This window comes from Protomyctophum bolini, assembly GCF_963924005.1.
Source record: "Protomyctophum bolini genome assembly, chromosome: 13".
NCBI classification, from domain to species: Eukaryota; Metazoa; Chordata; class Actinopteri; order Myctophiformes; family Myctophidae; genus Protomyctophum; species Protomyctophum bolini.
The window spans coordinates 17,620,198-17,647,038 of NC_137874.1; the positions used below are offsets into that span (position 1 = coordinate 17,620,198).

At 40.1% G+C, this 26,841-nt stretch overlaps 1 protein-coding gene across 5 annotated transcripts; it reads right to left on the reverse strand.

The window, feature by feature from the left end:
• Positions 1–850: 850 nt before the first annotated feature.
• Positions 851–25,450, reverse strand: sytl2a (synaptotagmin-like 2a). Of its 5 annotated transcripts, none has more exons than XM_080780165.1 (18): positions 25,369–25,450; positions 20,488–20,957; positions 19,789–19,928; positions 18,616–18,739; positions 16,221–16,287; positions 15,977–16,091; positions 11,120–12,901; positions 9,553–9,609; positions 9,330–9,386; positions 8,042–8,133; positions 7,766–7,858; positions 5,936–6,105; positions 5,375–5,477; positions 5,097–5,258; positions 4,594–4,690; positions 4,411–4,510; positions 3,090–3,295; positions 851–2,065 (listed from the first exon to the last, which is right to left on the reverse strand). In XM_080780165.1, exons 2-18 carry the CDS (start codon positions 20,586–20,588, stop codon positions 1,923–1,925), a joined length of 3,609 nt encoding a protein of 1,202 aa, XP_080636291.1. In that variant the 5' UTR covers positions 20,589–20,957; positions 25,369–25,450; the 3' UTR covers positions 851–1,922. The 5 variants fall into 5 exon arrangements, with proteins under 5 accessions (XP_080636291.1, XP_080636290.1, XP_080636294.1 ...); XM_080780164.1 differs by having other exon boundaries at positions 11,120–13,009; XM_080780168.1 differs by lacking the exon at positions 11,120–12,901.
• Between the last annotated feature and the right edge of the window lie 1,391 nt (positions 25,451–26,841).

Here is a 26,841-nt window from a genome sequence, read left to right on the forward strand (position 1 = left end):
CGCGAGGCGTCGCCTTGTGAGCTTGTAGGTCTGCTGTTTAATTGGGCTTCATCGCTCTCTCTCTCGTCCCGCCTTGATTGACACAACCCCGGGGCCAATCGGAAGCCGCGGTTTCCCTGCCGCATCACTTCAGGGACATGTTGATTGACCAATGGAGATTTGGGAGAGGTTAGAGTTGAGGTCTTGTTTGAGGATGAGGACCGAACACGTGGTTTATTTCACCGGTGCTCAGCCTGGCCGGGGACCACCAGCGCCAGCGCCGCGGTCCAAATGGACCCTTTATATGAGTCACTCATATAAAGGGTCCATTTGGAAATGGATATTTTACAGTCTGGCCACTGATTCCAATGCCGGTTCAAGGCATAAGCAATAAGCGGCCGGTCGCTTAGGGCCACAACCACTAAGGGCCGGGGCCACATCACAGGGAGAAGATTCATATTTTTATGTATCCCCTATCTCATACATGGGCTACTCCCACATTCACTTAAGTTAATGCGCCCCGCAGGTTAATATCGGAATACTGATATATTATTGATTTCAGCTGTTACAATTCCAAATGGACTACTGGCACCTGGGGGCCACATGTGGCATGTATTGTTAGCGATAGTATTTTTGATCAAGAGAGATCAAAAGGGTACAGTACCAGAACTCTTGACTCTAACCTTTATATTAAATCATACTAAATACATTAATGTATTAATGTCAATTGTATTGTTTATTTCATGAATGAAATTGCTGACATTCTCATTGGTCATAGTGAGAATAGTATTCCTTCTTTAGTGTTTCTGTATTCCTCTCAGCACTGCTCCTCATGAATGAAACAGCAACTCAATAAAACATTGCAGCACAATAATGTTTCCATGTTGTTTATTTATTTATTTCATAAATTAAACTCCTTAGTAACTGACATTCTCACTGCGGTCATAATAGTATTCATTATTTGTGTCAATCCCCTTGGCACTGCTGACTGCTCCTTATCAATGAAACAGACAAACTAAATTAAATTTAGCACAATAATGCGTCTGTATCCACAACATCTTTCAACAAGCAATATTTATATACGTGTATCACGAAGAAGAGCATACAAAGGATATTGGAAGTTGACAGTTGACACAGCAAATATAGCCACTCCAATGTTGTGAAAAGTAATTATATCATAGTTAAGCGTGCAACAGCTCCATTTTGGAAATGCTTCAAAATATGGGGCTTAAATGTATTACAATATAATGTCTATTTTTTACTGAACAGACCATACAGAAGACATTTAATGTGACAGAAAATAGAAATCCTAATTCCAAATTAACAAAATGTAAGCTATAGTCCATTATGTATATAAATGTATGTATTCCTCATCACAGAGGTATTAATTACACCGTGTTTTGTTTATTGGAAACATTGTTTGTTAAAGCTACAAACCGGAACTTATTTGAATGAAAATATTTAAGCAATCTAAATTGTATGTTATGAGTACCAGTATGTTAATGCAATATTTATTTGAAGCAGACAGCAGATCAGACAATAGATGTGCCGCCATCTTTTATCGTAATTCAGAAATCTCATTGCAACTAACTACCTCTCTCTGTCAAGAGAGGGAGACAATATAAATAAAACGTTTGGATTGTAGCTTTAAAGTAATTAAATTATATAACATTAGGCCTATATACAAGATTAACAATGAACTTATTGTGAATTGAATTCATTTATAAATAATATCTTTGATAGCTTAGATTTGTGTCTCATATATCGTAACTTGCATTTTCTAAAACATAATACATTATCTTCGAGATGCTAATGTAGTCAATTACATAGCCTACAGTACACATGCACATGCATATCCATCCATGTTTGTACAGTTTGTTTCTCACAGTTATCCACCTGTGCCATTTCATTTGCATTACTACCTACTTACTACCATCTTATTTTCACTTGCTTTTTGCCATTACCAACATTCTCAGGGGTAAAACATCCTCTACCCATTCACTGTGAGACTGCATCATCCTCTCCCACAGGTTGGCCTCATCTGTCGTTGAATCCATCCACATAACATCAGCTCCATAACTTTGACCTGCATAGATAGGGCATTGATTGAAGGGGGACATTACCCTTGGGTGGTTTCAGAGGAACTTAAGTAGGCTATGTAAAGAAGAACACACGCCGACGAAGGCTTGACGCCAGTGGCGTCAACTCCATGGGTGCTCAGGAGCAGAAGCACCCACTGGCAAAATAATAAGCCAATAATAATAAGTTGCGGGGCGGGTGGGCACCTTAAAATATATAGGCTACTCTAAGGTGGGCACCCACTGTCGTTACAGGAACCTTCCGCCACTGCTTGAAGCCCAAAATGCAACAGTGTCGATCTGCTGTGTTTGTCCGTGGTCTATGAGTTAAAAGTACCAGAAGGACTTTGGAGTGCTGGCTATTTCTTTCTTACTGTGAATCTTCCGTGAGCCTTGCACTTTGTAAACTGCAAAGTGCTTGTGAGAATGCTCGATTTTCTCTTCTATGTAAGGAAGAAGCAAGCATACACTAACAAAAGATGCATAGGTACACACAGTAAAATACTCAGTGGTGAGGTGCAGTAAGTGGTTTTCTTTTCATAAAATAAGTGTTATATTCTGATAGTAGTCATTGCCATGTTTATTCAGTAAAAAGGGTCTCCCTGTCACTCCAGCCCCTTCATAAACAGGAAAGATATTTTCCAGTTAGGATACCAATTTTATTCAATCAGGAGAGAGAACTCATACAGGATAAAGATAAACAAGTGAAAGTGGAAGTGACGACACAAAGAAATTACCAGTCAAATTTGGAACTGGAACACAAAACTAAATAATTGAGGCTGATAAATGGGTATTCTTTCCTCATTGGCTAAAATTGGCCATCTGAAAATATATTTTATATTTACCAAAGAGCTGGAGAGATGGGGAGACCCCCGTTATTGAAGACACACTCCATAGCAATGATTATTATCCATTAGCATTTAACCTTTTCGCAAAGGCATTTTGTTTTAACAAAACAAAATTACACATTCACTTTAATCTGCAACTGGAGAAATTAAAATTGAGGATTTTAGTTAAGTTATAGAATCGTACCTGTTCCCAGACCGAGTCTAAGGCCTCCGATATAGTGGTTGTTCAGTCGGTCATGGTCCCACACAGTGATCTCCATGCAGGCCTCTCTCAGGTCCTCCGGTCGGAAGCCGTCATACACCATGGTGTGATTGAACATGGGGTTGGAAGTCCTCTTCACCACTCGGGTCTTCTGTCGGCTTTTCCTGCTTCTGTCAGGAAGCACAGCGCTGTGGTGGAGAAGTTATTGTTACAAGTTTTTAAATTGAAGCATTTCATGAGTGAATTAGATGCAATGAAATAACACCCCCTAAAATCCCCACAGTTCAACTACACAAGATCATGTATAGTTTCAGTGTATATACACTCATCATATGAGTAAATGCACACAATAGGTGAATTCCCTCTATGAAACATGGTGTAATTCCTTTTTTTTTAATCCCATGATTTTGCAACCCATTTTTTCACCCAGTGTCAATTATCTAATGTAATCCTGGGCGCTACACTTCCTCTACAAACCTGGGGGGGGGGGGGGGGGCAGCGGACTGGCCTCATGCTTCCTTCTAATCTAGAGTATGAAAATTATATACCGGTATCTAGTTCTCAATTCAACTTTGGGTCCACCCCCAGCCACAAGGTGAGGCCAATGACCAATTTGTGTCTACATGTGATAGTCACCTTCTGTCTCTTTTTAACCATATGAAGATCCGGAAAGGATCTAAACATTGTTTCAAATAAAATCTTTGTGTGGAGCACTTAAGCAAGAGTTGTGAGCCATTCTTGCCATTCTTGTTTAAGTTAAACTTCAGTTAAACTATGCAACAATCAACAAGTAAATCCTACTGTGACTGCCATAATTATGTTTTTGTCATTATTTTGTTTGATATTTTACTTATTTGATGATTTGGGTAAAATGTGTGTTCCGGAAGTTTGATTGTGTCATTTCCGGTAACATGACCATATACTTTGGAATAAGCTCAGGATCGCACAAGTTATTGCATCTTCCGTCCATGCTGAGCAGACGGGAGTTTGTCACATTGAACATGGAGCGTACCAAGTTAAAGTCCTGGTTATGATGATGTGTTCATGGGTTCCTCTCAATACTTGCTCTTTGAATTACATGCAGTCAGTGAGGTAAAAGACTTGTTTTGTACATGAGTAATTTCTTTATATTACATTATGTGCTTTGTTTCATGTTGCTCATTCTGATCATGATTTATTTGTGTTTTATGTCATTTTTGACGTGGGCTTTGGAAGCGATGCTTGCTACAATAAAGCTGTCAGTACATACACAGAACAACTGCCTCATTCGTTCTTCAAGTTCATCAAAGGGCGTGACACCTACCATTTAACAAATGGGTCGATAATCACTCCTCTGACCGGTGGGAGATTCTTGCATTCCTTCACCCAGATCTGCACTTCACCAGACTGAGCTGTTCTTTTACCTGTTGATGCAGTCAGATCACAGTGAGCAGATATAGAAATAAAATAACATAAGTGAGATATGACTCTTAAGTTATCAGCTTACTGTGGGAGATCTGTGGCAGGAATCGCAGAGCTACTCTCATCTCTCCTTTCTTATCCACAGAGTGTGAAGGCGATGCCGCTGAGGTTTGTGCAGAGAACTAAAGGGTGATTTATAGTATAAATCAGGACTAAATGCATCAGCGTAAAGGAAGTGAACAATGTCTCCACAACAATTAACACAGCATTACATCGACTATACATACTGCACACTCAAATATGTGCAAAAATAATTGTATAATTTGTGAGCTTTCTGCCAGACCTACTTCAGTTCAAGGCATAAACAAATAGGTAATAAGTGAATATAGCAGGTATAAAGGGCTGAGAGATCACATAAATTAAATAAAAATAGAGGTTAATGCTATGTTTTTAAGCATCAAGCTACAGCCATTATATAACAAAAAACATACAGAAGCTATTTATAACTTACTCATAGCAAAATACTAGTCAAAATCCTGATTTAGAGAGAGTGGTTGCAGTGACAATAAGGAATTACTGAGACTTTACCCTTGGTTTTAAAGCATATTCATTTATCTGTGTGTTGCTGAAATCCCATTCTGACATATCCAGTTCCACCTCGCCCAGGAAGCTGTTCCGTCGTAAAGTGTAATCGTGCCACACAGAGATGTTCAATTTTTGAGTTTTTAACACTTCCATTGTGGCTTTGAACTGTAAAAAGCAAATGAACAAATAAGACTATAAGTGAGTATGCAAAAACAAATAAGACTATAAGGGAGTATGCAAAAAAACATGCAATGAAGAAGTATTGCATTTGGAATCCTTACCGTGAGGACTTCCTTGTAAGCGGGATTCTGGGTTTTCTTTTTAACACTGGTTTTTTTCTTCCCCGTCTTGGTTTTATCAGGAAGAAGGTAACATTTCACATACCTACAATTGAGAACAACACACTCTTTTAAAGGTTCAGGCGTGTGCTGGGTGCAGATTAAAAAAGAACATACAGAATAACAGAGAATAAAATCCGCACTCTCAGTCACAACATTTCAAAATTCGAAAATTCTGACACAGACCGAAATGGCGCGTTTGTCTGGTTTGACTGCTGCTGCAGATCCTCAACATTATTAAACAAGACTCTTACTACGACTGAAAGTGCAGATTTTATTATCTTTCCAACAATTCTGAGGTCCCGGGAAAACATATTTTGAGATGGGGGTTAGCAGCCAAATTTTTGGGATCCTTGACATGAGAATATTATAGCAACATAGGTTTTTCAGAAAACTTTTCTTTACTTTCCCTCACTCTCCCATAGACTAACTACAGCAACAATTACTTGCAGACTTTTCTCAGCATATAACATTTCAACCATATCAACTCTAGAGAAGACCTACGGATCAGAGCGGTTCTTTTTGGGTTCAGCTACAGCCAGGTCCTTGCAGTGGTCCACAAAGATGTGGAACTCGTTAAGCTTCTGGACAAAATTCACAGCAAACTGGATGGATCCCTGGATTTCAATGTCACCATAGTCTCCAGGGAAAAGGCTTGACATGCTGCCACTCATCTTAGGAATCATCACAACAGGTACAGCATTCCATCAAATCATGTCATCAAGAATGGTATAGTAAATAAGTACAGTAGTTGATTACACCAAATTTCAAATCATGAAAGCATTACAGCATTCTAGTTTGTTCGATATCAGCCATTACGTTTTGTGAAAGAAAGTGCCAATTGTCTGAAAGGCATGTGGCTGGTAAGTAGGTAACTCAGGAATTTAAACCAAATTGCATTCAGTATGCTTGACTCTTATAAATGCAAATTCATTTTCTTGCATGAAGAGATTACAATTCACAATAGTGTATCTCAGTTGTTGTTTTTTTTACTGGGATGCCCAAGGCAATTTATCCCGTGCATTTGTCCATGACTGTAAGATGGCCATGTGGTCATTAGTGCTCCATGAGTCATATTTTAACCATCTCTCCAGTTTCTGACCCAGTCAAATGTACTGAACAATTATGCTGCTGTTTATGTTTCAACTAAATTCAATTCAAAAGGAGTCTTTGTTTTGTTTCTCTGCTGTTGTCGTTTACAAAATTAGCAGATATACAAATCAAACATGTAGCTTGAAGATCAGCTATTTTTGGCGAAGAGATTTGGTGTAGAGGGGGGGGGGGGGAAGGAGGAGAACGTATAGACGAATCCAGGAACGGGTCTCATGGTCGCAGCTTACGTATTTCCTGTAGGCGGACTCAACGTAGCTGCAGGGTTTAAACCCTCACCAGGCGCACCTCTTCTACTATAGTGAACGGCTGAGTGACTGATGTTAGTCTGCCTCAAACGGAATGTCAAAATATCCACCGTGGTGGCTGAGAGTAGAGCCATGGTTATGGGTAATGGTGAGTAATGGTTCAGACGAAGCAGTGAAAGGTCCTGAAAGATACATAACGTCAGTCTTACCCAATCTTTCTGTTTTATGAACACATGGCTGCTGTATTTTATACCTCATACTAAGCATTTAAAGTATGAGGTATATAAAGTACAGCAGCCTTGTGTAAAACAGAAAGATTGGGTGTTGGGTAAGACTGACGTCTTTCACTGCTTTGTCTCAACCATTACTCTATGGCTCTGGTCTCAGCCACAGCGGTATATTTTAACATTCCGTTTTTTTCTTTTTTTTAAATGTTGCCACTACTGTTGGAGCAGCCATAAACTACACAGGTTCAACCTGATGTTCTGGGCATCTTTGTAATGTTAGTGTTAGTAAAAAGCAGGTAAAAGAGTAACGTTTGAGGCAGCTGCTCGTCGAGTCCGCCTACAGGAAATACGTAAGCTGCGACCATGAGACCCGTTCCTGGATTCGTCTATAGACCCCCTGGGGGTTTACTAAAAAAACAACATGAAAAACATAGACTAAGTTTATAGGGTCTAAGCGGTTAAAAGGTGTTTAAATCAGCATTTCTTTCAAATAAAATGTAAAATGGAACAGCTTAGGTTTAAACATCTAGATCAGTCATTCCCAAAGTGGGGTCCAGGGTCCCTCAGGGCTTCCAAATGGACCCTCACACAGTTATGGGCTCCTAGAAATGAAAAGGTTTTGAGAACCACTGATCTAGACAAAAGAAACCCCTTGTGCCAAACTGTTTTAAAAGATGCATCTGATAGTACTTTTAACATACGGTTTTAGCTAAATTATATTAGACCAAAATAATGTTGTGTGGACGTACAGAGGACATGGAGGCCAGGCCAGAGGACTGGCTTAAATTAGATGTGGAGCTCCTCATGCCCACTTTGTTCTCGAAAGTGTCTTCACTGTCCATCTAAGAAGTGAGAAAAATATGCAAAGGCACAACTTACAGTTTGAAGCACATACAATATACAGAAGTTAGAAAACTCAGTGAGAACTTCTAATAGTCCAAGGGCTATGGCCAGTGTATTGGTACTTCCGAGGTTACTTTATTAGCAAAGATTTCCAACGGGTTAAAAGTTGGGCTGTGATTTACCTCTTCCTGTTGAAAGACTGGCACTGAAGCACTCATTATTTTAATTTGATCTGCGTCTGACCGGGAGGACACTGATGGTGGCGCCGCAGAAACTGTAATGAGACACTTCATCTTTCAGAACAGATTAAGATTTCCTGCCTGGGGGCCTTAGATTAGAGGGTGTTTCAGGGGTCCCCAGAAAAACAAGGAACAGTTTAACGCAGAAAGGCATTGAACATGAGAAAATCACTTCAGTAGCAGGTTTCAATTGTAGGCTATAGGCCTATTTGATTTTATATTTACACTTGTGCCAAATACATAGGCCTAACACATTTTTGAATGGCCTATATGAAGGAATAAGTACCGCACCTAAATTGTGAGGAGGAAGTGGAACATGTTTCTTGCATTGTCTGTCAGGCGTGTCAGCATGTCACACTTGTGCGTAAATCTCCAAATCCCGACACATGATCTTCTCTCTCCATATAATTAAAAAATATGATTCCGATTCATATACCCATAGACACACATGCATATGGGCTCTCTCTCCCCCCCCCCCCCCCCCCCCCATCTCTCACTCTCTCTCGTTTCCAGGCACAAGCTGCATTTCTCACCTATATTATAGTAGGCTAAAAATGTGCTAAAGAGCGGTGATGTAATTGTTTCTCTAAAGCTATTGTTTCACATGACTACACAGATCCACTGTCCGGATATTTTGGAAAATCTTTACTTATTTATCAGTTTCCAAAAACCTCCGTTTGAGTGACCGAAAACGCCATTTGCGTGTGGCTGAAAAACGCACAGAAAAATGCGTTTTGCAAAAGGCCCATATAGGTGTAGCCCAGGCCTAAATGTCAGGTCTGTGAGACCCCTCCCCTAAGGGCAGGCATCTACCCGTCTTGACCAAATCCGTCATGGAGGTTTATTAGTGAGGAGCCGACTAGTGAATTGTTGTCTGTCTACTGTCTGTCTATTACTCCAATAGAGATGGCTTAAATTTGTGTATATCTATGAGCTAGTGTGCATAATATAGATTGGCCATTTTCAAAATATTTTGAATCATTGTGGAATCATTTTTCATTTTGAAATGTATGGGGTCGCCCCCATCTTTTCAAATGGGGGCAGTGGCCAAATACATATCAATTTGGCATTCCTTGATGTTTGAGAACCCCTGCTCTAACGCGTACAGTGTTGGACCAATACAGTTAATAAGTAACAAAGGAATGTATTTGCCTAATCATCTGGACTCTTGTTCAATCAACTTTCACAAAGTGTTAACAAAATGAATAACAGAATCTACACATATATTCACCATCACTCTCGCTTATGTTCAGCTGTCCTCTTGGGTAATTTGTACTCCTTTCCTCTCCTGGGAAAAGGTTAAAGTTAAACTTAAAGTTAAAGTCATAAGACCATATTCTTTATACTGTGTACACACACACACAACGAAAAAATATCACAGATACTGTGTGTTCTTATTTGTATCACAAATCCAATTAATTTGAAAAGATTTAAGACATAAAATGCTGTTTTACTTGATAGATGTGAGGTAAGTGTCTCCAGACTTTTGGATGAAGACATCGGCCTTGAACCTGATACAAACGAAACAACATTAGTCCTGGAAAATCCCACACTAGATTCATACCAAATTAAATTAAATGAATTACTATTACTTACTTTTACGATGAGACTGGAAACTTCTGTTTTACTTGCTAATGCTTAATAAATGAGTCTAATAAATAAATACATGCACGCCAAAATTGGGGTTACTGGGATCGGTTAAAGGACAACTTTAGTTTTTTTCAACCAAGGTTCATGTTTTAGGTTGTTATGAGAGAAAGTAAAAGGTGAGTGTAATCTTTTTTTCCATTTGCTGCTTTCTTTCGTTTTAGGGATTTTAGCTGTTTTTTACAGGGGGGTGGGGGAATTCGAGCACGGGGCTAAATATGTATTTCTTTACTAAATACATTTTATTCTTTACTATAGTTCTACTAGACCCCAAGAAATTACATTTGGCCACAAAAGATCACAGGATATATTGAATGTGTCAAACTGGCAAATTGAGCCTATGACACACAGTGCTTCCCCCAGTAGGCTACCTTCACATTCAGTAAAGATCCTGTGATCTTTTGTGGCCAGATGTAATTTCTTGGGGTCTAGTACTTACTAATGTTGTAAAGAAATACATATTTAGCCCCATGCTCGAATGGACCCCTGTCAAAAACAGCTAAAATCCCTAAAACGAAAGAAAGCAGCAAATGAAAAAAAAATGTACACTCATCTTTTACTTTCTCTCTTAACAACCTAAAACATGAACCTTGGTTGAAAAAAACTAAAGTTGTCCTTTAATCTGGAATTACTTTATGCATAATAATATATGCAGTGGAATTATGATGATTAATAATAAGATACTTGCTGGAATGATTTGCATATATATATATAAACAGATGCACATCCAGGTGGGGGAGGTGCTGGTAGGCAAGGTGTAAATGCAGGCCAAAGAGAACTTCCCCAGGGAAAGGAAGGGACCGCACACTCCAGAGACTCAGGACAACATTACTTCTGCTTCATTTTTTTATTGCACAACGCGTTTCTCCGTCTGGCTTCGTCAGGTGCTTGCAGACGAAGCCAGACGGCGAAACGCGGCGTGCAATAAAAAAAAATATAAGCATAAGCAATCTTGTCCTGAGTCTCTTCCTTTCCCTGGGGAAGTTATCTTTGCCATATATATAAAGAGATATTTAGGAATGTTAATTGGTACTGAAGCCCCACAGTGAATATGAGTGAATCAAACTCTCCATATCCCAATAATATGAATCGGGTGCAGTACTTAGTTTAGACAGTTTTTGGTTTAGACTAGTCATTGGTTAGACCAGTCATTAGTCCTACAACTACAACCTATCTCAAACCCTCACCTAAACTTAACCTTAACCCATGTCTAACCAATGACTAGGCTAAACTAAGTATGCATATGAATCTCATTATTTGCCTTAGCATATTAGTAGCAGTTAAATTATAGGGTAGCAATTTAGGTGAGAGACAATTCAAAGGCCCAAGACAAATACACAATCCAAGAACTGGTCACAGAATCAGTCTGCTTACTGGTAATATCCTGATGGGCCCCTTCACCATCTCCAGCAGCTTTCCCTTGTTGAAAAGGTGGGCGATGGGCTTTCTCAGGTGCCCCTAGATAATGCTGATAGCCTTGGGGAGCAAACGATCTAGCAAGTCGGGGTAGAGATGCTGATTTCTCTGATGGCAGCAATACATATTTTGTGGCAAGTGCCTGTCTGCCATTAATAGATTGAGATGTTTCGTGGGGTTGCAACTCAGTTGAACGTTTTTGACTACTTTGTTGGATATCTACTATTCTCCAATCAGATGCTGGCGGATGAGGGATGATTTCTGTTGTAGGATTAATATCCATCAACCCTGAATGTTTTGCTTCATGTGAGGGACTTTTTTTCGGTCTGGCTGCTGGCATTGGCCTCTGGGATTGTGCCTCCAAGTCATTAGTTGGTGGGGTGATGTCTATTGGAAAGGTTTTCAATGGAGATCCTTCCAGTCTGGGTCCCATGGGATTTGAGGATTCTCTGGGTAAGGCCTTGGGATGGCACGTCTTAGAGGGACTTCTCCTGATTTCATCGTCTTTTGACTTTGAGCCTTGGGATCTGTTTGGACTGAGAGGTCTTTGCTGAAGCAGAACTGATTCGGTTTCAGCCTTGTGTTGGGATTGCTGACAATATGGCTCTTCATCTATGAATGTAATGTCCTCTTGTTGTGATTTGTCTGAACTCTGAATGACAGAGTCGTCCTTCAGAGTAATATCTTTTGTGTTTGACTCAATGTTAGACGTGGCACTGTATGAACTATCTTGTGCATTTTCTTCACACTTCTCTTTGCCACTTTCAGGTGTTTTGAGATCAGAATGAGAGGCATCTACATTTTCAACAAGGTCTATAGAGTTGTCTGAACTTGAACTTAAATGTGTTGGACTGCCTGGGGTTTCCTCAACTTTTTGAACAACTATGCTAGATTCTCTATATTCTTTCTCCCAGGCAGACTTGATGTCACTGATCTGGATAGGCTGGTTTTCTTGTGGACTGGACTTCCTGGGAAAGGGAACTGGGCTATCCTGGATGTTTGAGCAAAGAGAACTAGTTAATGGAAAAGTGATGTTTTCCATTGGTTCTGGAACGGGAACTGGGCTATCCTGGTTGTTTGAGCACAAAGAGGTAGATAATGGAACAGTGATGTTTCCCATTGGCCGTGGACTCTGAGAATCTGTCGTTGAACCAGTTAAAGAGTCATCCGTTTCTTCACAGATGAGGATTGGACTGGCTCTATATGTACCATCTTCTTTAGGTAAATCAAACAAGAGACTACTTTCAATCGTTGAAGATCTGTCTTCATAAGACTGAACTGTAATTGTACCCTCATTGTTCAGTTCCATTTGAGTTGTGATGACATCTTCAGTCTGCGTCGTGGTGATGTCTTCAGGCCTTGTTGGTTCATTGGTCAAATTGGGGTTTTCAATTCTCTGCCAGATTGAATAACTTATTGGATCCTCCATCTCTGCTGGTTCTAAACTTAGTGAGGTGAAGGTTTCTTTAAATGGAGTGTTCTGTAGTGCAGTAAGTGGCAGTGTTATGACCTCCAATGTTTCAGGGCATTTAACGCCCTGTTTATCAACATCATCCTCTTGGAGATTTGCAAGAGACTGGAGTACATGGCTTTCATTCAGAGACTGGAGTACATGGCTTTCATTGATGTCACAATCAGATTCTTCCTGAATAGACAGCAGACCCATAATAGGCCAGTCGGCAGGCTTCATCTCTGAGTGACCATCCTCTTCGGTTTCTGTCTTCTGATCTACAATCTTACCTGACTCCAGATCAGTCAAAAAAGGGTTGGACATTTGAGGGCTATCAGTCAAAAAGGGGTTGGACATTTGAGGGCTATCATGATGAGGACGACAGGGCTCACATACATCTGTAAAGGAAACAAAACATACATAGGATCACCATGCTGTCATTCTTTTATCATCTTAAAGCTACAATCCGTAGGTTATATGGTCGTTGTCTCCCTGTCCCACTGGGGAGAGATAATTGCAACAATGTCCGACCTACAATAAAGATGGCGGCACATCTACTGTCCAATCTAGTAGATGTGTGCTTTATATAACTTTGGACATTTGTCACCCATCAGGTGTCACACTACATAAAAAAAGGAGACCACCTCCAGAATCAACTCTAAACTATTTAGATGTACTAGGCATATACAGATTGGTTAAAGTAAAATTGTATTCATAAACTAAGTCCTGGAATTGTAGCTTTAAATACAAGTTAGCTGTGTAGGTTTTTCAGAAAGTATATCACTGTGTTAAAAAAATAAAAATTTAAACTTGGTCATGTTCTTTTTCTTCCTAGCATTAGAATGTTGTAGCACTCAATTTCACAGATATATATAAAATGAGAAAATTCTACATATGATGTGTATTGAGTGACATATGAATCAAAAACATCACTGTTCACAAACATGCTCTGACAGAAGTGAAACTGTGAGAAATGAGAATTTCTTCTTCGGTCAGTGAGAAACTTTCAAAGCAACCGCATGCAACCAGAAGCAGATCATCTTTTGCAGTAGTTTTTCACCAAACTCCCAAATGAATCACTAATAAAGACAAATGAACGATATTCACAATGCATTAAACATGCATAAACAAGCAGGTTAGTTGTGAAAAGTGATAAGACTTTACGAAGGCCTATTGTCTAATTTGTGATACATTGACAAACCCACTTACAAATATTTTAGTGTCAAGTTAATTCATGTTTGAGTCATAATTAAGTTGGTCTATTATCTAGACTCTAGATAATAGTAATTGGTTGCTGTTAGTGTGATTGATGGATTGGTTGGTTAATTCTTTGCTAGTGATTGGTCTTAAAAGTCTTACCACCAGAGACCTGGTGTAGGCCAGTGTCTTGGCATTGGAGGTTTGCATCGCTTTCACAACTGAGACCACCGTGCTCTCCCATCTCCATCCCATCCTGCCACTCCTCAATATCGTGGCAGAATCTCACCTGTTTTCTGTCTATCCAACTCTCAGTGGGAGAGCCTAGGGTTACTGGAATCTGAGGGGTCAGTTGGGAGGTGGGGGGTTCTGTGGAGCTAGGGCTGAACATGGGTTCGAGGATGCCCCTCGGAGCAGCTGTGTTAATCTGCCCATCTGCCGGTCCATCAACCTCTATCAGAGAATCCTGGGATCTGTTAATGACTGTTCTCTGTTCGGGTTCAGGCATGAGCACAGAGGCACTCAGTACCTCTAGGTCTAGGCTATCTTTAATGTCGTCTTGATTTAGGTTAGTAGCGACAGAATTGCAGTGTTCAGGCGACGACAAAGGGTCTGAAAAACAAAATAATCAAACATACAAACAGTGCAAAATAGGTAAGAAGTAGAGCATTGAGCCGGCGAGAAGTGATGCATTCTTCTTTGAAGGTTGAAAATATTGTTTGAATTACAGTAAGTGAGCTTTCCACTCACTTTGCACTTAATAGGATAATGTAGGGGAGAATTTGATTTGAGATTATATGTATCATTACAGGTGATTTGGAGGTTCTCCCCCTATACTATTTTCAGTTTTTGTAGAGCAGCTTAGTCCTCTTTGTTAAGGGGTTGGAGGATTTTGGTGCCTTGCACATTAATAGGGTTAACTAATTGTATGAGCATAGTTGGTGAACACTCGCACAGGTTCATTCAGTGAGGATATGAACATTATGTAACTATCTGACCTCGCTTTACACTCTGGAGACTGCAAAGTTTTCTGCAGTTTCCATCTTATCATATAAAAATATTCCCTCCAAAACATTGTACTCAAAGCCCTTGTGAAACATTTCCAAGTCATGCAGTACAGATTAAGGCTTTGGAATGCATTTCTGTGTAATCCCCTACTCGGTCTGGCAGCCTTGTGTACTCTAATATCCCCTTCACTTTGGCAACCCTTGGGAAAATATCCCCATTGGTCCCAACTCATTAGCTTATTTCAGAGTAAGTGTGAGTAAGTACAACTCTGGCACAAACTAAAACACTGGATGCGTTGCTTGCCAACTACAATTTAATTGTAAAAGTAGGAATATCCTAGAGAAAGGTTGTTTTCAAAAACCCTCAAGGTAAAACATGAAAACATATTAGCATAGAACTGATTTATTACAAAATATTATTCAATGTTTGCACCCTGCCATGCAGTAACTGTGCCTGCTGGCAATCTGGAAACCTTAGGCACACCTGAAGCAGTCGGCCCACACACCTGCATCACATTATAATTTTACAAAAGTATAGGCCTATAATATATTGATGTAGGAAGCTCCTTATTAGTGCTAGTGCCATTAAAGTAGTGAACAGAGCTCCAACAGCACTTCAGAAGCCAGGAACAGAGTAGGCTGTAGACATACATGCAGCCAAAGCAACGCGTTTCAACGTAGTATTCTTCCTCAGACAGCATTGAGACGACTCTTGCCACACTTACATTGATTTGCAGAGACAAGGCTTTGACCATTTGTCCACCGAGCACTCCGTTGTTCCATTTAAAAATGTAACATAACATATGATTTGTTACACAAATGTTATACAAATGTTAGGACAAATGAAATGAGCCGACTGCATGATTATTTGTGACGGATTATATTCCATATGATGTTTAACCACATGAACCCTAGCGTCCCTTTCTAGGCATGCCATGATTGGCAAAATATGAAAATAGCACATCTACAAGCCCACGATGCATTGCGTTGCAATGCATTATGAGCTTGTACATGGGCTATTTTTAGCATAGAGATTTGGTGAAGAGGGGAAAAAAGATTGGGCCAGGTACAGACCCCTGGGGGACCCCGGCCAAAGACGTTTAAAGGATTCAAGTGGTTAAATAGAATCGAACTAATGTGTTAATCCAGTGAAGAACTCACCTTCACTGGGTGTCTGTGTTTGCTCCAGTGATCCAACCACGAATATGCTGTCCTCCTGCAGGTTCTCCAAGGTGTGAGTTGCAAAGTGTTCATTGTTGAATGGATTCTGTCTTGGCTTCAAAAGGAGATCAATATACTGAATTCACATACACACTAAATATTATTTGTATTTATACTGTGTGTGTGTGTGTGTGTGTGTGTGTGTGTGTGTGTGTTCGCCCATGATGATTACGTTTCCACTGACCTTTGTGGGCGACTGCAATACTGGTTTAAGTATCTCTGGGTTTTCAAATGGATTTGAGTCTTGATTCCTATAAGGATGAATAAAGAATGCATTAAGGTCGGTTCAGACGTGCATCGATTAACGCAGACGTTGTCGCCTGGATCAACGACAGGTCTGCTCCAGGCCTGCTCATGAGGGGCGCGACAACACAAGCATAAAAAAAAGCTAAACAGAATCCAGGTCTGGTCAGTCGCGGGCGTGTGCACGAAACGAGCACATGTGCGACAATTTCACAGGACCGCGCTCACGTCAATACACTTGCATTGTCACCCCTCGACTTCTCCGCGCATACAGAAGAAAAACCTGCAGGTCTAATTGAAAATGAATTACTAGGCGTGTTAATCGCTGCCAGTTTGAAAAGACATTTAAACAGATTCCTGGTCTACAGATTGACAAAGTATCAGTTCATTATAAATACCATTGGTTAACATAGTGTTTCACTAGGAATAATTACGGTATCAGCTACTTTAGAGAGAAGGCATACGTGAGTGAGCCAACCTTGGCTTCAGCCCAAAAGCAGGATTCCGCAATCCTCACTTGTGTTTGACCGAGTCTGACCACTCTTCAGAAACAGAAGAAAACATGAGCATGTGAGATCTGACCTTCCAAGACGATTATAAGGAATTCAGGGGCCTATTGCAATGTATCCATTTGCTTGTTTGTTAGATCCTTGCCCCTCCCCCTTTTCAATCACACTCATAATCTGCTGTTATGCTCAACTCTTTCTTGCACAGCATGTGATGGACCTCATAAGAGCGGAAAGAGATCATATGTTTTCTGAGCTTTATCTTCTCTCTATAAAACACATATAACACTGGTAGCATTTAGTTTGTAAGATCCCATGACAGAATAAGATAACATTGAAACAGAACCTAGTAATCATAATTTGTAATGCAAAAGTTTGATGATTTTATTATTTAGTAAACATTACTGTTTGTGCACATTGTGTTAAATAACGGCAATGGATCGCACACAACAAGACTGCATTTCAGTAATTCATTCTTTATTTTGGACAAGAGACAAACGTTTCGGTTATCCAGCCTCCTGTCCAAAATGCAAGAATAAATTACTGAAATGCAGTCTTGGTGTGTGTGACCCATTACCGTTATTTATATGATTTGAACGGGTAACGCACCTTAAGTCAGGTGGTCACATGAAGAGTGCACATTGTGTTAAAAAAATCACATCATGCTGCAAAAATCACAGAGTTGTAATGCAGTATATGTGCACTATATGCTCTGAAGAATGTACATTATCCACACTCCTCCATTGTACAGTATGGCATCCCCAAGCGTAGCAGTCAGACGAAAAGAAAGGAAACAAGCTTCCTTTTTAGCTTATGTTTAACCCTAGGTCAGGATTTGTGCATAATGTCATGGAGCTATGTGTTTATGAAAAGGGTTTAAACCAGTGACATAGCAGTTGCATCAGATTGAAAATTTGAAATGCTAGCACTTTAGACAGCCAGGTTACAAATCAAATGTGTAAATACTGTAAATATAAAAAGTTAATTAAAATAGTATTTAGATTAACAGAGGTTTGCTCTGGATATTAGACAAATGTTTACATCTTGCAACAGATGTCAGGGGAGATTTATGACGTATATTGATTTGTTCCACAAAGTTAGCCAACTTATTAAGTTACATTTTGTGGTCTGTGACAAATAAGTGAAATGTACTGTCATCTGGCAAGAAGTAAACACACAGTACTGTCTGCAGTGTTGGGTAATATTACTCAAGAGTGTAATATGTTACTTATTACATATTACTCTTTAAAAAGTAATAACATTATATTACTTGGAAATAATCAATAGTAATGTATATTAATACAACAAGAACAATACAATATTATCAATATTGTCAGCTTCTTTTAGAACTGAATCAAATTGTTTTGAATAGTAAAAAGAAGAAAAAGAGTCACGGGTCAGCCAAAAAGGCTATAAAATAAAAGCAGCAATCTCTCTTGACCTTTTAAATGAAATGTTCTACTTTTATTTTATTTTTTTACAAAGTAATATAGTATAATATTACTGTTTCGACAGAATAAGACCTTACACTACTCGGGTTGTTACTGGGTAAAGTAATAATTTTACAGTAATATATTACTAGTAACTTCTTACTGCCCTGTACTGTAATCTGGCCATAAGTACAGTAAACACAGTAGGCCTGTGTACGGCAATATACTGTCAGCTGGCAAGAAGTAAATACAAATAGTTAACTAAGCTATAGCTAAGATAGCATAAGGTCAGTATTTAGGAAGGGAAAAAGGGGAATTCTCATGACCTTATTATTGGAATTTGTGGACATAAAAATCATCCATGGAGCTGAATAACATGGAGACTTGCACACCGTTTTACCTTTTATCACTCAGCTGCTCTTGTGGCTCATCAATGAGCCCCGAAAGCTCAGGAGGGACGAATACATCATGGTTGGCACTGCTGACAAAGCTGGGTCTGGCCGGCCACATCTGGGATAGCTCCACTACAACGGTGGACATCAACAAGGAGTCTCATCACTTTGTGCTAAACTACTGACTTTTCAAGCACAACAGCGCTTGGCCCATGAGGATGTTTTCATTATAAATAATAACTCCATCAATCAATCACACAATGCATAGCATAATTCAAGATCAATAGAAAGATAATTACACATCATTATTAAAAAAGTGAAAGCGAAGTGAAAACGGCCTTAAAGTAAATAAGGTCCGCACACTGGCAAGAGTAAGCTCCACTCATTTATTGCAAAATAGTGGAACCTATTTTTACTAGTGTTCAGCCTTATCTTCATATATTATGTGAACTGTGGTTTGTCCTGCACCTGTTCACTTGGAAGTGTGTGCATTTTCCCCTTTGTTTCTTTAGTTCCAAAGGAATTAAAATAAAAAATATCCATTATTTATCATCACACAGCATGGATGAAACCCCCAAACTGAAGCAGATTCAGAACATTTGTATTTTAAAGCACCCCTCATTGGAAAATAAAAACAAATTGAATAGGTTAACTTTGCAACATCACCATAAATAGCAAAAAAAGGAGTAAAAACTATGGCAATTAGTGGTCGTAGTAGGATTCTTTTTTTTAAGTAATTATCACTAAATCCAATAACTACTACTAATGGAATACTAAACCAAAATAGACATGTTTCATGGGCCATAGTGCACCTACCAAATAAAGAGATTATTACTGCCTGGCAAGCAAGCAATTTGTGTTCAAAAAGACTGTTGCAGTACTGGGCAGTCCTGAATGTGTGTGAGATATTTAACATTCAACCGTATTGTGCTTTTATTTGTTTTCCATTTGGATATTCGTCTATATTCGATCCCACCAATGGGTATTTTCTTGGAAGTTTCTCCTCACTCAATTGAGGGTCTAACAACAGTGAGATATAATTTAGTTTCCTTCGTTCAAACTTTGGTCTGTAACGCCCTTTGAGACTATAACAGTAATTAAGGACTATACTTTTTTTTTTAAATCTGTGTTGAGTGAATAATATTTAGAGAGAGAGAGAGAGCGTTGTAGCATAGACTTACAGATGGTCTGTCTCAGGGAGGCTCTGATGATGTCTGAGCCATCGATATGCTCCTGGTGCCGCTGTGCTTTGGTCTCGTAGAACCAGTCTCCTGTCATGTATTTGAGCTGACCTTGGTCAGCCACTGTGCTTTGCAGGCTCCTATGTGCAGAGATAAGCAGAGACAGTCAACATGGTCAGTACATAGTGGTTCATGAGTAAACTGTATTGGAAGAGGAGGCAGAGACAGAAAGAAAACACACGGTGCAAACATACTTTGTTGTAGGAATATGAATTCACGTCAGTAAAGCTTTCATCCATTTATCATGACTTATTCATTAATATTAACCAGTCATGATACTAAACTGGCATGCGTGTGTGTAATTAGTCAACTGGAAGATGTGATTGTGACTAATCTTCTATGCACATTCCACTGACAACTCAGAACAGATGTTCGCCCCAGTGCTGCTGGGGAATACATTTAAATTAACCTTTGACTTTAGATGTGGAAACTCTTAACTATGAACCTTAGCTAGCATCCCTATTCTGGGCATCTGTTATGCAACCCGTTGTGCAACCCGTTTGGCTGTCTTTGCAAAGAGATTTTGTACCCAGGGGGGAAAAAATTAGTGGACCAAGGAAGGATATAGACCCCTGGGGGGACCCTGGTCAACTAAGTACAAGGTTTAAGTGGTTAATGAAATTAAATTATTGAACTGACTTGACTCGCTTCTCCTCAGCATGCTTCAGGTCGTTATCTCGGTTCAGGACAGCCTTGATGGTTTCCTTCTCCTCGTCCGTCAGGAAGCTCAGGTCGATCATGGCTAACAACTGTTAAATTCCAAACTGCCACACAAAAACCACCTTGGGTCCTCGCCTATGCTTTTAGATGTTATCTTGTGGATAAACGCATTCAACACAGCTCATAGATCTCCTCCAGACTGTGGTCCTTGCGAGCAGGTTAGGCACGAGCCAATTGGTCAATGCAGACTATTGTGTTGAATGCAACTTTCTTTCCTGGTGTCAAAAGATGATGTTTAGGGGGTCGGGTCAGCCCATTGATGATAAATGCCCAGTGTCCAATATCCGTGTCCACTCTTTGAGAGCTCTGCTGGTGTTGAGATCCTGTGATTCAGTTGGATACGTTTTTTTTATGGCAATGCTGGTTCTTCACTGGACATCTTTGCTGCACTTTAAAGTAACAAGACAAACAGAAATTATTTCACTTACACAGTAATTACAATTAGGCCCTAGCTCTTTAATATTTCCATTGAACAAAACATTGTGTACACTCTGCATAATGTCAATGTCCCCACATTGGGTAGATATCCGTGACAAACTGCACGAGTCGAGACAGGCTCAAAAGCTTCCACCTATAACAGTCTGTACATAGGAAGTCCTGAAAAGCCTCACTAAAATCTTTCTTTCTTATCTCTTCAAATGTCTGATAACTTACTGTGTAAAAGAGGAGGTTATCAGATGCCATGCAAAGTTGGCAACTTGCACGGCCCTCTCAAGGCTCTTAACAACTTCATGTTGGCAGTGGCATCAACTGATTGTGAACAAGGGACCACCACCCTGACTTAGAATCAACCTGCGGACCACTGTTGTGTTGGGTGGGGATATGGGCTAACATTAGTGCTTTTGTAACACTTGCTATGCATCCCATGTGTATACACTGTTACTCAACCAATGGTCCATTGACTACTAATACCAGACAATCCAGTGCACTTCCCCCTCTTAAGATTCTAACTCCACTTTTCTGTTGAATTTCTTGACCTCCAACTTGTCAGTAAACCACATGCAATACTTCCACAGACTACCAGTGGTCCATGGACCACCTGTTTTGATTGATTGATTGATGAATTTATTAACAGATTGGAGAATTCAAGTACATTTCAAGCACAACTCAATACAAAACTGTTAACTGTGGACGACAGTCACCATAAAGTATTACACTTGTTTACAATAGGGCCCACCATGTTCAATTCATCATAACAATTAGAGACGTACAAATATACTCTTCTATATAGCCAAAAACAGGAAATCATCATAGAGGAGGGGGGAAGAAAAATGTCTGTAATTCAGTTGATTTACAACTTGTTGGGAAAGTTTGAGAGCAAGAGTGTCTGTCCTGTTTGTCACAGTTTAACTGTTTTTAGTTTTTTCTTGTTCATCACATTTATATACCTTTTTTATTATGTATTGTATTTGGAACATTTACACTACCATTATTGTTATTCATTTTATATCACTTAATTACTCATTATCTGTCGATGATATTCTAAAGTTATGTTATATACAAAATGCCTAATAAAAACAGTACTATTATTCTCTGTGTGAAAACAAGTGAGTCAACCACAGGCATCAAACACTTTTCACTGATTTGCCATCTAGTGTATCAAATTGTTAGGTTACAAGTACAACTGTAAGAAAAAGCATGCCTCAGCAGGCCCAGATAATTAAAAGTTTGTTTAATGAAGGACACACGTCCACACCTTGACAAAAGTTCACATGCCCAAAACAAACTGCCAAAAAGAGGCCGTCCAGTTTGTCTTTGCTACCGGTTCGTATCTGCAGAGCTGGTGCATTGCATGTCACGAGAATCATTTTGATAAGCTTATTTAAGGAATGCGTGCATGTCATAACAACGTCCCAATGGGGAAGTGTGTGCTTTATCTTTGTGAAACAGCAATGTCAGCTGCTGAGAGATGCAGATACACTGTACACTGTACAGCACATAGCATTGTCTTGAAAAAAGGAATGCTGCAAGTCCTGTATTCTTTAAAAAGACAAAGCCTTATTCCACACAACAATTACTGTACTTCTTGCTGCTGCACATCCTTGAGTGAAGCTTCCTTGATTATTATTAACCACTTAAACCCTACTTAGTTGACAGGAGTCTCCCAGGGCTCTATACTAACGTCTCTTCTGTTGTTGTCTACAAGCTTGGTGTGCATTACCTTCACCTATACACACCGATGGCGGAGGAAAGTAGGAAACCATGCAACCGGGGACAGAACTAGGGTTCAGTGACTTGACAACTTGACAAGGACACTTTGCTCTGTACTAACTAGCAGGGGGGCTCGGCGGGAATCGAACCAAGAACCTCCTTTTCCCAAGAGGCCACTCTACTTCCTGAGCAACTGCTATCCCAAATTACACTCAGAGTTGCATATGAATAAATTAAGTTATTCCCTAAATTACTATAACCAATAAGATCCCTAAGGGCGAGAAGCAGTGGTGTCATGCTCGTAGAACGCAGTAACACGCTGTGGTACCAGTAACTTTTTGACGTGCACGCACAGGGACGGAACAGAACGGTGCACGTGCGTGCACGCTAGAACGCGACGGGTCCCCCTAGATTCAAGAGAAGTCACCACCACCAAGACGCACCATAGGGTCTACCGGTCTAGGTTTACTGGCGCCCACCTCCCCCTATTTTCACACTGTGTCAAGTACCGTGCCGAATTCAAATGACTACTTTAAATGTATATACCTGAGCGGTGACTGTAGCCTATACGGTAAGCATGCACACTTGACTTACAGCAGTGTGGACTGCTATGGCTCCAGTAGGCTACTGCTGCTGTGGTGTTCTCCTCCATCAAAGAACAGTTACAGGTGAATTTGTCCAAAGCAAACTTTTTGGTTTAGTGTGCAGTAAAGATGTTTGTCTGACCATTAAGTCTACTTTTGTGTTTTGTTTGTGTGTCTAAAACTGATACACTATTTAACAATAGGCTTAGGCTATGCAGCTGTTCTGTGTGCATGCCACGATGCGATGAGCACATCCACATGCGTGCGTGTGCGTACGCGTGACGTTCCGTGGTACCAGTAAAAAAAAAAATCACCATGACACCACTGGTGAGAAGTGACCTCGCCCTTTGGGGGGAGGACGCTTTGTTGACAGCAGACTGCTGGGCGAGCACTGGCGCTTTGGCATGGGGGGGGTCAGATCAATATGGAATGAATTCTGTACTGGCCATATAAGGAGCATGTCTTGAGTGTACAGGGTTTGATGAGGTCAGATCAACATAATATGGAATGCCAGAACAGCTCAATATATGGAGATCTAAGGGTGGTAGCGGGGACCTTCTCTTGAGTGTACAAGGTTTGATGAGGGCCCAGGTAGGGCCGAGCCTTAATTTTCGGGCCTGTTGAGAACTCTAGTTTTCACCGGCTGCCGGGCACGGCTGCACTAATAACTTTGGGGCAGGCCCGCCTTGAGTTTGAATGGACAGGTACTTCATCAGTCAAAAGGGAGACATCGAAGAGGAAGGATGGATGGGGAAGGATCAACATATGGATTGTCAGAACAGGTTCTAACATATATCCATATATGGAGATCTAAGGGTTTGAGGTCAGATGTAGAGTTGCTGGCCAATTTGATGACATGAGGGATCTCCATATATGGGCTTAATTGCGACTGCAGGTCGCATTTACTATGACATCTCCATCCCTGATGATGTCACGAGACCTGGGTTTATATGGGGGCATTCCCATCATCCCATGTATAGGTATAATGAGAGACTGACGGGAAATTAATGATTTCATAGCCATTTATGGGGATTGGGGACATTGAGTGACTGACGGGAAATGTACGATTTCATAGTAAATGCGACGTGCGGTCGCAATAACTGCATAAAATATATAATTGTAAATCATTTTACATACTGTACATAAAGATGTTTCGTGTTGCCCAATAGAAAAAGCGATAACTTTAAACTTAATATTACTGCACCCAAACCAGATCCTCCTCATTATTTTTGGGATGACAGTCACAGACTTCTGAACAAGTTCTGAAAGGGTAATGAAAGTCGCTGTGGATTGCTTAGACACTGACTGACTGACAAACTCACTGCTCTCAATTAGGCTACACAACAAAGAATGAGCCGCATGCAGTGCAGTCCAACACGCTCCGAGCCAACTAAGCAATGTTTAACTTGTTCTGATTAACTTTGAAACATTTGTTGAAAAGAGTAAACCTAGATTAGAGAAGTGGGCGTGACCAGGCAGGGTAGTTTTCAAATTATGAGACATCAGTGATTCAATGTGAAATGTTCATAAAGAAATGATTCACTGCTGAAGGTTGGTCACGGCTTGTTCTCAGGTAGTCTCTCAAGACTCAAGACAGTGTTGACTCACTCACGTCGCTGTTTTCCCGTTATTTGCCGATTGGATTCTCAGATTTGTGCCCAGGTGCTACAAAATTCGTTTACTCAATGTGAAACAATTAACAAGTCATAAAGAAGAGAGTTCGCAAATCGCACACACATTCCCTAGATAACTGACAACAAAGAAAGCACAGAACCTGACAGCTCATATCGGCCAAACTTAACTCCACAGGAAAAAATAGGCTTGCAAAATAAAAAATAAAATCTAGACATAAAAAAAATGCTTTTTTTCCCTTTCTCTTTTTGAACATGTTAATAATTACCATTATCCAAATCGTACCGCTGCACTGCCTGCCAATTACAATTGTGTACTTTTCAACGTTAAATATTAAAACCAACGCACACAAACTCTACAACGACACATACATTAATCTACGGGGCCTACAGCAGCACACTTTTAATTCATCTTAATGAGAAACTTGACTCACCTGGACCCCCTGATCCGTGGACAGTGAAGTGTTCACATGAACAGGCTAACTATCTGTATCTGTATCGTATGTAAAAGACAAGTCCTCTTAAAGTCAGGGGGCGAGACTAGAGCAGCAGGCTACGTGTGACGTCTCAGGAGATTTATAATTCATCCTACGACGGTGCCGATCTACATAGTGTAGGCCTATACTAAACCTCGCGTCACAACAAGCTCACTTTCAATGTTTATGGACTAGAGAACTTCTAGGCCTACAAACATGCGTCCACTTTTATGTTCAGCGTGTGAACTTCTATTCTATTAAACCCATGCATAGGCCTATGGACCAATTTCAGTTTGGTACTTTGGGTAGTTGTTTAGTGTGCTCTTCTAAACAAACATTCAAGAAAGAGTCCATATGGGCTGTATAGGCCTACTCTGTTTAAAGTGCTCTAAACAAACATTAAAAAGTCCATAGACTTGACTGCCACAATGTTTGTTTACAGTGCTCTAAGTCTAAACAAACAATAAAAATCCATAGACTTGGCTGCCAAGTGCCATATGATGTAGACTACTGGCGCTTAATTCTCAAAACATCACACTCGTGTGAAGGAGGGGCGCTCATATCATTGACATACATCATACATCCTGCATTCCGTGCTCAGCCATTTGAGCCAATCAAATCATCACAAAAGTGTAGATAGCTACACACAAACACATAAAGGTATAGGGTCTCACCCTTACCACGTGTTTGTGTGTACCAGTACGAATTATATTGTACCCAGAGCCATGCATCTAGCCTATATTCTATGGCTCTGATTTCCATGATGGCTTGAGCTGATTTGAAAAAGGAGTAGTATATCACATCAAGGAAGCACGTAGGCTATATGGATCTGACCCAGCAGGTAGGTCACTGGAAGGAGAAGGGCTTGCTGCTTCACTATAGTCTAGTTTGGCTTGATGATAATTAGGCCTATTGAATATGTTCCGCAATGATAATGGAAATGCCTCACTGTAGTGATCTTATTATCTTATTATATGGACACACGGATACTGATGCATATCTTACCTGAATGGACTTCTGAATGAACCTCATATTGGATAGAGACATGGAGTTCTGAACATATTCAATTAACTCAGCTTTCTTCTCTGGGGATTGATTAGGTTCTTTCTAAACATTTCTTTCAATGTTACTTGTGCTATTGTGCAGCTTGGGTCCATATGGGCCTAGGCCATCTGAATTTGCATCTTGGGCGGGGGACAGACATCTGCACCAATTTCTTTTTTTTCCTTCCCCAAAATGTACTGCTCAGAAATTTAAAAGGACATCATCACATAACACTTTATCATATGACTGAAATTTCTGACTTTTAAATTAAGTGTAGGCCTATACGGTATGAACAGAAGGCCTGATGATGTGGTTTTTGTACCATGCACACACCCAGAGGAATGTCGGCTGAACTTGATCCAGATGACTCAGTAATTCAAGAGAAGC

Excerpts from the sequence above, each read along its gene's own strand:
- sytl2a (XM_080780164.1), bottom strand. The coding sequence starts at position 20,588 with ATGATCGACCTGAGCTTCCTGACGGACGAGGAGAAGGAAACCATCAAG. Across the intron at positions 6,106-7,765 it reads GCCTGGCCTCCATGTCCTCT|ATGAGTGGCAGCATGTCAAG; the intron begins GTACGTCCACAC and ends ATGATTCCTAAG. Across the intron at positions 4,511-4,593 it reads CCTGCCACAGATCTCCCACA|GTAAAAGAACAGCTCAGTCT; the intron begins GTAAGCTGATAA and ends CTGCATCAACAG.